We start from the raw sequence: 12,306 nt of genomic DNA, 5'->3' as shown, positions 1-12,306 counted from the left end.
ACAACACTTTGTAACAATCTTGTAAGAGGCTATATTCCGAAGCTTCGAGGAAATCAGTGAATTTCCTCTTTTTCCATTTTTGTTCACAGAATAAAATTAAATAATATACATACACACACAAAATATTTAAAAAAATATAATCGATTATCCTATATCTTGGAAAACAGAATTTTTTAGGAAAAATATGTTTGAGATTGTATAGTTAGAAGGGAAATAAATAATAATAAAATAATTTTTATCGAAAATTGATTTTATCATTATTTATTCCCCTTCAAACCATATTCCTCTTAAAACCAATTTTTGTGTCTAACATTTTTCCCAAAAAATGTTTTTTTTTTCAAGATATAATCAACTATATCATTTAAAATAAAACACTCTGTACTTAATTTAATTTTGTTCTGTGAACAAAAATGAAAAAAGAAGGAATTCATTGATTTTCTTGACGTTTTGAAAATGTTTTCCAAGATATAATCAATAGTAAACTTAAAATAAAATATTCTGTTTGTATATGTAAGTATATTAACATATGCAAAAATAAAAGCAACTTATTTTTAGGAATGTATGCAGAATAATATTATGCAATGAATAACATATAAGGCACAAGAAAGAATATAGTACTGAAGGTTAAGAGTATTACTTTTTCTGCCAACTCTGCCACGATTCCTTGTAAACTCTGTCGTTTTAATTATTAACCTGAGATTAATCCACGACGCAAACCCCAACGCATCCGGCGATGCATCCGACGATGCAGCATCCCCCTCGCCACGTCTTGTTCACGCAAGAAACTCGACGCGCGCGGCAAGAAAATTTCCGCCCTCAAGGAGGAAAGACAATTTCCTCTCTACTTAAAGATCCTCTTTCTTCCGGCCCTCGACACACCAGGCTGCACCCTTTAACGATACTTGTGCTAGATGTGGTGGAAGGGCGGTAAAGGAGATGGCAGTGGAAAATCCGTACAGTACGCGCCCGCGGGATCCAAAGTTTCCAGCAACACGTAAGTGGGTAGTTAAACCACGATAGTGCCTTCGACTTCCCTCTCCCTCTCCTGTAACGTAAGGCACCCTTCACCTTCTACGCAAGTCATCGTCCTAATTAATATCAATTTCGCTAATATGTAATGCGAACGTCATTTTGCTTAGTTCACGAGGATACTCTTCGTCGATTATGCGATTATGAGATAATTCGAATTTACATTGACACTGTCGTTTACAAATTTGTTCACTGTCATATTTAACATTTATCATGTTATATTTTACTCGAACTTAAGGAAAACTTAACCAAATTAATATAATGAAATATGTAGAGAATGGAACTTAGTGAAAAAGAGAATTATTGTATATAAAAAATGGATGAAAATATCTTTGTAAATTGAGCCGACTTATTAAGAAGCATTATATTATTATATAGTTGATTTAGGGAAAATTATAAATAAATTATAATCACAAAATAAGGAAATAATATAATTTTGATGTAATAGATAGAATTTCAAGTGATATAGCTAGTACAAAATTTTACTGTTTAAATATATTGATGCAAGTCATAACAATAATTTTATTTATACAAATTTACACACATCAAATGTGATATATTATTTCAATTTTAAATAGCAATATAAATACCTATCGATAGTATGCTAATATCAAGTTTAATACACGACTCACGTTTTCGTATGAAGTGCCGACTGTAACGTATGGGTAGCATACGTATAGTTTGATATTTTAAATGCTAATGCGAACAATGGGATATCGATACAGAATTTCTATAATCCAACATTTGTAATTTCAGATTTAGATTTCAAACTCAATTCGGACTCAAATTATTATCATCACAAAACACGAGTACAATGGCAAGAAATTAAAATAGATAAATGAAATAAAACAGTTTTGATGCATTTTAACAAAATCAATTTATATTACAATAGCAAAATATATTTTAATAGAAAAAATTTATTATTTCCCTATTTCTGATTATACTCGAGAGTTATTCTTGAGAATCATTTTGTATCTTAATTATGATATAATTTTAAATTGAAGAGTGTAATAAATGTCCCAGTGACAAGATACTGATATTTTCGCAAATTAAATATTACACTAAATTATTTCGCAATAAATTAAAAATTGTAAAATTTCAATTAAATTGTTTTACAATAACTTTCCTCCACGATTAATATTATATAAACATAAAAATTCCTTTATGAAGGAGTTTAATTAAAAAATAATGCGATATTTTCAAAATAATTTGCTAAGTATTTTCTCGATGTTAATACAATAGTAGTAATTAATTGCTTCATAATTCGTATATGTTAAATAAATGAGTAGCAATGCTTGCCTTTTTCTTAACAATGAACTTGTGACGTTTTCTCGAGAGCAACTCTTACGACAAAAATGGCATAGAAGCTTATTGACATGTCAAAGAAAGAGACACAGGAAGAAGGATTTTCCACGTCTGCAGGAGTTGGCGCTTCAATATTGAACTCGTTACATTCGCCAATCGACAAGTTTTCAATTCTGCTAATTGAGCCGAATGCAATAAGAGAACGAGTAGTCTTCATTTTTTTTTAACTCCCTTCTATAATCTCGAAGAGGTGTTATGTCACTGACAAGAACGTCGTGAAAAAAGATGAAAAAAAAAATTGATGAGAAAAGAAGTATGAACTTATCGATGGATTAATTTGATTTATGAAAGAGCGAGAGTGAGTGAGAGAGTGAGAGAGAGAGAGAGAGAGAAGTACATTTTCTTATATACTTCAAAAACGGAGGATACGCAAACGTACAATAAACCAACTTATGTAAAAAACTTATTTGCTACATCACGAATAACTTAACAAATATAAAAGGCATGAATAATATTTATTAGTAACTAAGTTAATTTGATTTGATTTACACTATGGAACAAAATTTGATCTATTTTTTTGTAACACAGATGTAAACAGTGATTTCTAATGTATTTTTGCGTGCTGAACATGAATCCGTTGGCAAAAGTTGTATTACAAAGAGTAAAAAATATGATATTTGATACTATTTTTCTCAAAAACTTTTGACGTGATATTATCAGCTAAGATATCATTTGTAATAGTACTAAAATTACCTATATTATTATATTTCATCTTATTAAAAAAGTATATAATAACTTTTTTTTTTCTTTCTCTAGGTCTTCTAGAATTTATGCTTGACGCGGATTATTAAATACTGTCTTCTACGCGAAGAAAGCTAATAATGTTTATTTGATCTCGCCAGTTTAATTATCAATGTCCTCTTACAATTAGTTAGAGTTGAATAACCGGCGATCCCCTGAAAAATAGAGAAAAAGGATAACGAACGATATCGATCGACGAATCCACCATCTTGCTCGATCTCAGTATAGCAGATTAAAGGAAAATGGGAACAGGGATAAAGACCGATGATCGGAGGAACTTCATCGGCGAAGTTTACTTTTATCGGGAGCAACGTGGGATTGAATTTCAATGTTATTACGGATAAAGAGAACACTATCGCAATGAAGAGAGGTAAGAGGACGAGATCTTAGGAACTTTACGGATTTCTCCGGAATTTGCAGAACCATGTCCGTGACGCGAATCACAAAAGCGCGATATTATTTTGTAGCGTCGTCAGTTAAACTATCGTCTCAATATTTATTGAATATTAGTCCCATGTTTATAATTTTTTTAAAATAAATTATTTTTAACATAATAAAAATAATTTTATTATAATAAAAATTTTTATTATAATCTTATTCTCTCTATATATATATATATATATCTATATATTCATATGTTTAATATATATGTATCTCTAATTTTTTTAATGTATGTTAAATATAAATATACGAGCCGCTTTATATGCATTTGTTGCATTAAATTGAAAATAAAAGAGCATACTTTGAAAAGAATGACTTTTAATATTATGATTTAACATATAAAGACATAACTATTCTTCGAAAACACAACTATAAAAGATATATTTGCATTTCTTGCACCTAGTCACTTCATAAAGACGCGAAGTTCGCCGCAAAGTCGTCCTTTGGGTAGTTCGCAGATTTACGGAGATACAAGATCTTGAAGCAACCTGAGAAGCCACAATTAATGATACCGTTAATTTAATTAATGTTCGCTGTAAAAACCGCAGTCAGTTCTGTTTGCTCGACTTTATCTCATAACAAGAAAAAAACAAATATTGCTTAAGGCAAAAAATACGAATGAAATAATGCAATGAAGAATGCAGCGTTATTTGATTCTTCTTGATTTTAATTATATAACGACATGTAGTTTTAATATTGATTGCAAATTTATGTGTATAATATTATATGTATAATATAATATGTAACATTGTGTATATATATATATATATATATATATATATATATATATATACACATAGTGTATATTGTGTGTGTGTGTGTGTGTGTGTGTGTATACACAATATTACATATATTATACATATATTTATCGTGAAGTAAAATTTATTTGCAATTACTTAGAAAAAATAATTTTCTTCTTGTTAGATTTCTATTATATTATATACAGAGTATTTGTAAAATAATGATAAATCTTTCGTATAAGGGCAGAATGACCTAAACTGAGAAAAGTCATCTACCTTTTTGTAATTTTTGTAATAGTTAACAAGATATTAATTGTTAAAAATTGGCGAAAATTGGTCTTCAATAATTTTTTTACTCAAATACTATTAATTTCACAGAAAAACTACAAAGGACACAAATTGTTTATTTTCTTCTCATACGAATCATAATCTTACGAATTTTTCTCAATATGAGAAAATACGATATTAAAAAATTCTAAAAAAAATCTTAAAAAATTCTTAGAGCTCTATGAGAAGAAAATAAACAATTTTTGTCTCTTGCAGTTTTTCTATAAAGTTGATAATATTTGAGTAAAAAATTATAGAAGACCAATTTTTGGCAATTTTTAGCAATTAATATCTTGTTAATTATTGTAAAAATTGCAAAATGGTAGAGGACTTTTCTTTTCAGTTTAGTCCATTCTGCCCCTATGCGAAAGATTTTATCATTATTTTACAAATACCCTGTATATAATAGAAGTATCTAACAAGAAGAAATTATTTTTTCTAAGTAATTGCAAATAAATTTTTACAAACATCTTGTATATGTATAATATACACATTGATATACGTATAATATACACATTGATATATTAGTGATAAAGCATGTATGTTTACTTTAATTATAAATAATAAAAACCTAATTACAGGAAGATTATTTTTTAAGTAATTCACATTGAAAAATTTAAATTTAAATTTAAATGCTGACAAAAATCTATTTTTAAATTATATAAATTCAAATAAATTTTATTTTATAATTTTTTAAAATAATGTTTAATTCCATTAACGAGCATATTGAATATTAAAATATTGTGAAAGAAAATATATGTGAAAGGAAAGAATCAATTTCAAGTAATAACAAAGAAAAATTATCATATTTTAGCAACGCAGTTATCATGAAACGTTGATTATTTCTACGAAATAATTTCGTACTAAATTGTAAATGCTGTTGTTTCATTCTAGACATTAACTTTTTGTATACTTAGACTTGTTTTGTACACCTATATATTGACATACCTATAATATTAATACTAGAATTAAATTACATCTATGTTAAAAACGTAGTGAAAATATAAAAGAACGACTTTCCTTTCGTTATATATTCTACAGATGATTATTTTTAAGAAATTATATAGCTTATCAAATCTACCGTTAATGTCTCTCTAAAATTCTGTTGTTCCGTTAATTTATCGTTTTATATTGGAATTACTTTATTATTTTACGCACTTTGTGAAACAAAATTGATTGAGCTGACCTATATATATGTCTTCTCTTCGTTCTCTTCAAGAATTACGAAGGGAACAAGATGGCAAAGTAGCGAGCTAATTCGTTTCCACGAAGGAAATTATGTGGCTTTGCATGCAGGTGCAGCGTACTCGCTGATTACTTCCGACTAATATAGTCCAACGTTTTTCCACGATATTTTCGAGTAATTTTAACGTTTGCGACATCCGTGTTGCTTAGCTACATGATTAATGGACTAATTTTCACACGTTATTTTAATAGTGGTTAGTATTTTGATGTTTCATCAAAAAAAGCAGCTGAAGAACACTATTAGTGGGAATCAAAGAATGATATGGATTTTAATTTATCAATTAGCTGTATGTAGTGTGCACAAAAAATTCAGCAAAACTAATCTTCCCACACATGCATTTTATTTTATTAATTTCATTGATTGTTATATTATATATAACTATACATATTGTTACTGTAACGAAAATGGATATAATAAAATTAATGTCATTTATCTGTCTAAAATTTTGATTGAATTAAGGAATAAAAATAACAATGGCTTCATGAGAATTAAATATAAAGATAAATATAAACATAAAACAAAAAATTTAAAAATTGTCTTCATAATTTCTGAGTTATAAGTATCCATGTAAAATGTAATGCGATTTCGTAATTTTATCTTAATATTTATACATAAATAAGACTGAAGATCATAGGAAAAGTATGAACTTATTATATTAAACATTACGAAAAATCGCTCATAAACTTCTAGCTATCTCTCTTTAACCAGAAAATTACTATAATTAAAAATGCGTACGTGCGTTCTCGTTAATGACTTTACAACGGAAACGGAGAGTAGACTGTTGTTCGACGAAAGCTGAGTGATATATTGCTTGTATCCTTCGTACTCTTCGTATACTCGCCACAAGTTTTTTTAAAGCAGCACATCCAAATCTGTCTACCGTTCTAAGTTTAAATTTAAATTTAATAAAATAAAATTTTGAAATTAAATTTTTTAAAATTAAATTTTAAAAAGGAACTAAAAATAAGATTTTAATCTGTATATGATTCTATACATGTGAATTTATTATAAAATATTTAAACTTTTAATACATTAAATATATTCTAAATTAATCTTATTACCTGTATATATATATGTAATATATATATATATATATATATATATATAAATATATATGTAATATATATGTATATATATATGTAATACATATATATATATATATATATTTATTTAAATATATATTTAAATTAAAATCTTTTTACAAAAAAAATATTAATTTTTACATTAATTTCAGATCCAAAAAATTATCAAATTTTTAAAAAATAGAAAATATTTTATATTTCCTAGATTTTCTTCGTTAAAAAAAACATCAAAAAATTTTCTTTATGAGCAGAAAAATAACAATTCGATAAATTGTCGTCTATGCTTGAGTAGATTGCAACTTTAGGTACGCTCTTGGATACATCGCGACCGATCTCAAAAGTTTAGCAGACTCCGGCGTCGGTGTTAACTCGACGGAGTTACGATACTAGACTAGAGAGGCTCGTATCTCGAGGTTTAATGGGATCGGGACAAAGTGGCCGCGGGAATTTCGCGGCAAAATAAAACGAGAGAGCGCGGCGCGAGGCGCGCAACTTTTAAAACTACGGTGGGAAATGTAATTTACCGTCGATGCGCACGGCCCGCGCGACAATTCCCCTGCTTTGTTCCTACGAGTTAATTACATGCAAACAATTAATTAACCGCGCGCCCATCGGCGTACCGTTTGTCTTCGCGAATACTCTGCCGAACTGCCCTTCACTACTTTAGATTATTTATCGCTGGTGATGTAACTAATTTTCGCGACAAGTTACTTCAACTAACTCGAGTGTAACTAATTTTCTCTCTCTTGCGCAGGTTTTGAAACAAAAATCTACAGGAGAACGCGAGAGTAAAGTGTACTAGCAGAGATAGCTTCGCAGTCATTTGAGATAATCAAAGTGAAAATTTTGCGTGCACTATCAAATTAGTTGTACAACACAATCAGCGAAAATTTCCTGTATGTCGAAACATATACCAACGAATTCCGTTTTAAATTCTGAATGATACAATTACACAATTATTTATTCACTATGACGCCGGCTTTCAGTACCGCATGTGGTACCGTCATAGATTATGTTCATAATAAAATTAATTTGTTCTATAGCCATAACATTCCATTTTTTAATTCTTTCCCGTGAAATAACTTTTTAATATAATTTCAGTATAAAATAAGATATTTTATTTATATTTATTTAAAACCGTATAAACTTTTATATTAAATAAGTACGTAATATCACAAAGTAATGTTATTGTCATATTGTAGTTTAATACACGGAAGATAAATAAAAGAAGATATAAATATATTTCTATAGCTCGTTTATCAAGTCTTTCAATTAAATCTTTTATCATATATCTCTCCATTTCAAAGTAAACATTTGTATCATTTTATTACAGCAAATTTATTTTTTCAATTCAAATGGATCTGGTTTTGTGCTTTATCCCTACAATATTACGATTTAAACGAGAATATATTGTAGAACTGCGAGAAATATTAATAAATAAAAAGCAGACAAATATAAAAATGTTAATTTGCTTACCGATTCTCCATTTTGCACTGGCCTTCTTGGGTCTTGCAGTTAGTTTTAAAATCCTTAAAGATCTGATTGCAAGGTTTCCCACGTAGACAAGTATTAAGCGCATGATTGCATGTCGGCAATGCGTCTATCGGATATGGATCTTTATCTGCAAAGATAATCATCGGAGAAAGTAAGTGAATGTTTTTTTCAAAGAGTTAATATTAATAAAATAAATAAAACAAAATTATTGGAACTATATTATTTCATTCTTGTTGTTCACCAAATGTTAAACAAGGATAAAATAATACATCACGAGCAATATATGCGCTTTACGTAACCTCAGCATTATTTTTAACAAGGAAATTATTTATGGTAAAAACATGCACAATTTTCTGTAAATTTATGAAGAATATAAGTTTAATAAAAATATAAACTGAAAAATAAAATTGGCAACAACACCGGCACACGTATAAAGTTCTTTATATATAATTCGTAAACAATTATGCTTTTCTAAAGAGTAGCACTCAAGGTTTTCGGTTTCCGCTCTCTTTAACCCGAGAGTAGTCACCCATTTTTTATATAAGACGTAAGCAATCACCCGACGTGTTTTAACTCTCTAAATAGAATTGTTATTATTATAACAACGCATTGTATATTATTAATTATTTTCATATTTATTAGTATTTAAGAATATTATAAATATGAATTTAACACAATTTTCTAAAAAAAAATAATAATAATAAGTAGTAAGAAGCCAAACAAATATTAAACGGAATAAGCAAGTTAAATAGCTTATTATAATAGTATTTAAAAAAAAAAATAGAAATTTTAAATAATACATGCGAGTTTTATGCGAATTTTTTAATACAATTGTATATTTAAATGTTTATAAAAAATATTTATTAAAAAGAAAAATTAATTATTAGGTGTTGGAATTAATTCGTAGCGTTTTACAAGTGATGGGAAGTACTTTCATTAATGTATTTTTTAATGCTCATGTGAAATAAATAACATTCTTTCATTAAAAAACGCTACGAATTAATTCCAACACCTAATATGTTAAACAATATCTGTACAAAATAATATTATAATCAATTCACTCTTTTACGCCGATGCAAATGGAGTGTAAAATACTCCAGATGACTCGGGTTAAATTCCTTTCACAACTTTCTACTTAAGAAGATCCTAAAATCGTTTTATCGATTCAATAGAATTTACACACATACGATTTAAATGTCATTGACACTATACATTATTACATCAATACTTATCACAAAATCTTTAACTTTACATAAAGAAATACGTGGGCTAACAAAACTAAAAGAAAATTCTTTTTCAAGAACATGTTATACTTCTCGAAATCTTCTTAAACGTTTCTAATCATATATATTAGATGAGAATGTACTAAAATACTAATCTTTTTAAAAATTTTCAAAATTGCTGGTCTTAAGCTTTTAAAATTTTAGAAATCTACCACTTGACTTGTATTACTTTACACATAACATACAGTTTAGCCCGCAGTTCGCGAGCTAATTTTTTTGCGGCCTTGCTTCCTACTTCCGCTTCTTTTTTTAATGGAACGAGAGCGAATTTAATCTCATTAAGTGCCGAAGCTTCCTGGTTTGGTAGCTGGCACCGGCTGCTCAGCGGGGTTTCCATTATCCGCCGCGCTTTCGTATGACCGGCTTTCGGCAAGATAAATGTAATTAAGCCGCGATCTGGAGTGGCTTAATTGCACAACTTATTACTTGGTCGAATTACATTTATGCGTGTTCACGATTTAGCTTGATCTATGTAACTCTCGATGATCAATCAAGATCAACTTTTTTTTTATTATAATTGATTTAACCGTCAGTAATTATAAGGACATTGGAAAGACAAAACATCAATTGCTTTATTATATTTTTGAAATCAATATTTCTTTGTCCAATTCTAAAATTTTATATCAATATTCTGAAAATTACAAAAATTACAGCAGATACTGAGCGGTGTTCTAGAGATAAAATAAAATATACGTTCTATATGATTCTACTAAACGGATTCTACTAAACTGGTTATACACATCCGAATTGTCAATTATTTATATAAGGAGGCAGGGTAGGTATGGGTGAGTGTAGGAAATGGGTATAAGTGGGGCGAGCGAGAAGACCTCGTTTCACGTGGAAAGTCATGTGCCCCTAGGCGGGAGAATTGGGGTGAACCTCGTTTTGTGAGAAAAGTCGCATTTCTCTATTCGGTTTGCCCCATACCTTTTCTGTCGAGAGTCGTCTCATTTTCCACTCAAAGTGGGGAAATAATTTTCAAGTTTGACTGTGTTAATAAGTTTTTAACGATTAACGAGGGATGGCTGGAATCTGTTGGATATTTTGAGATTAAGGTCATCGGAGTTTGTCTTCCAAGATCAAAATTTTTTACTGAAATTACACACTTTAACTCTAAATATTTAGTTGATAAGCCAAAGTTACTCAGGATCGTCCAAGTTGTGTAAGTTTTTGTAAAGAATTACCAATTTTTAAAATTAAAAAACATAAAAATTAATTTTTTAACAGTGGTACACGGAATTCGTTAATTTTCATTTGTTTCTTTTATTTTAGTTGAATCTATAACTAGAAGTACCATTCACATTTTCTGATAAAATTTGTATTGATGATTGAACAAATGAGAATCTAGTATTCACTGCAAAACAATAATATATTTAAGAAGTAGAATGTATTTTCGTTATATATTTCATATATTTTCATCAATAATTCTGTAGTAAAAATTTTTTTCTATTCTTTACATTATACACAAATCTTATTTAAAATTTTGCTTTAGTACATTCATTCGGATTATTATAATAAGAAAAAATTAGTAAAGACATTTATAGAATTAATTTTACATTACAATCTTCTTAAACGCAATTGATGTTTAATAAGATTAATTATATATTAAATAAAAAAAATCTCTTTTTTTCATCTTTAATTTTAGAGAGAATTTACATTAATACTTATATTATTATTATAAGTTAAATTAGAAGGCGGATTGATTTATTTTTATTAAAAAAGTACTATATTAACTAAATCAAAAAATCAATAACGCGACAAATATAAAGTGTAGCAGATTACTGATTCATCCCAGTGAACTCCAAAGTAACCCAACCATGGATATTAGAACTGCAAAGTGCTTTCCTGAAGACAACGATTCTCTCCGGGACGAGAAGTGGGTTGAAGATGCAAAAAAGTAATGGATAAGAAATGAAGTGAATGAAAAGAAGCGCATCGGGAATTATCTATGAATCATTTGGAAAAGCTCAAAAGACTCAGTGGCGCGCATGAGTGAGCCCTTGGGAATATCAACAATGAAGCCTGTAGGAGCAAAGTTACGTAGAATGGTGGGTGCGAAGATATCGTTCCGGGCTTTTGTTTCGTCAGTTCGCTTTAAAAAAAAAAACGCTCGAATGGCACCTACAATCGATTTGTTTCATTATTCTTTATTTTATTATTCTGAATTTTAAAAATCATGCAAGCTTAACAATATTGATATAAGTAATTTCTAAATACTTGCACTGTTAAATTCAAATTACATAATATGAGTCAATTTAATTTTAATAATTACTGTGTAAGTCGCCACTGCTCATGTATCCAATGCGTCATTAATTTAACTAACAAGTAACTTTATTTTTATTCGTCAATTTTATTAAAACTCGATACATTTGTAGAATAATCAAAAATAATAGGCATGTATTTTTTATATCGATAATGGGGCAATTTTAAAAGTAAAAATTACCCTGTATTTACAAATGAGTAATTAATCGTTCGCTTAAACTCAGGTATTAGAATTATTTTTGAGTTTCAGAGTTGAAATGACTAGAGGTTTTTATGCTGAAAATAAATTCAATGTA

General features: G+C 28.5%; 1 protein-coding gene across 2 annotated transcripts in view; it reads right to left on the bottom strand.

Moving 5' to 3' along the window:
• The window catches only part of Gfrl (Glial cell line-derived neurotrophic family receptor-like), a 354,141-nt gene that overhangs the window by 149,984 nt on the left and 191,851 nt on the right, over positions 1-12,306 (bottom strand). For both annotated transcript variants that reach the window (XM_087405786.1, XM_087405787.1), the window contains exon 4: positions 8,448-8,592. In XM_087405786.1, coding sequence (XP_087261912.1) covers positions 8,448-8,592 — 145 coding nt within the window. The remainder of the gene's footprint in view (positions 1-8,447; positions 8,593-12,306) is intronic.

This window comes from Acromyrmex echinatior, chromosome 4 (assembly GCF_024713525.1).
Source record: "Acromyrmex echinatior isolate Ae372 chromosome 4, ASM2471352v2, whole genome shotgun sequence".
NCBI lineage: Eukaryota > Metazoa > Arthropoda > Insecta > Hymenoptera > Formicidae > Acromyrmex > Acromyrmex echinatior.
Note: the sequence above shows the minus strand (reverse complement) of the source record. Positions and strands in the feature narration are given on the sequence as shown.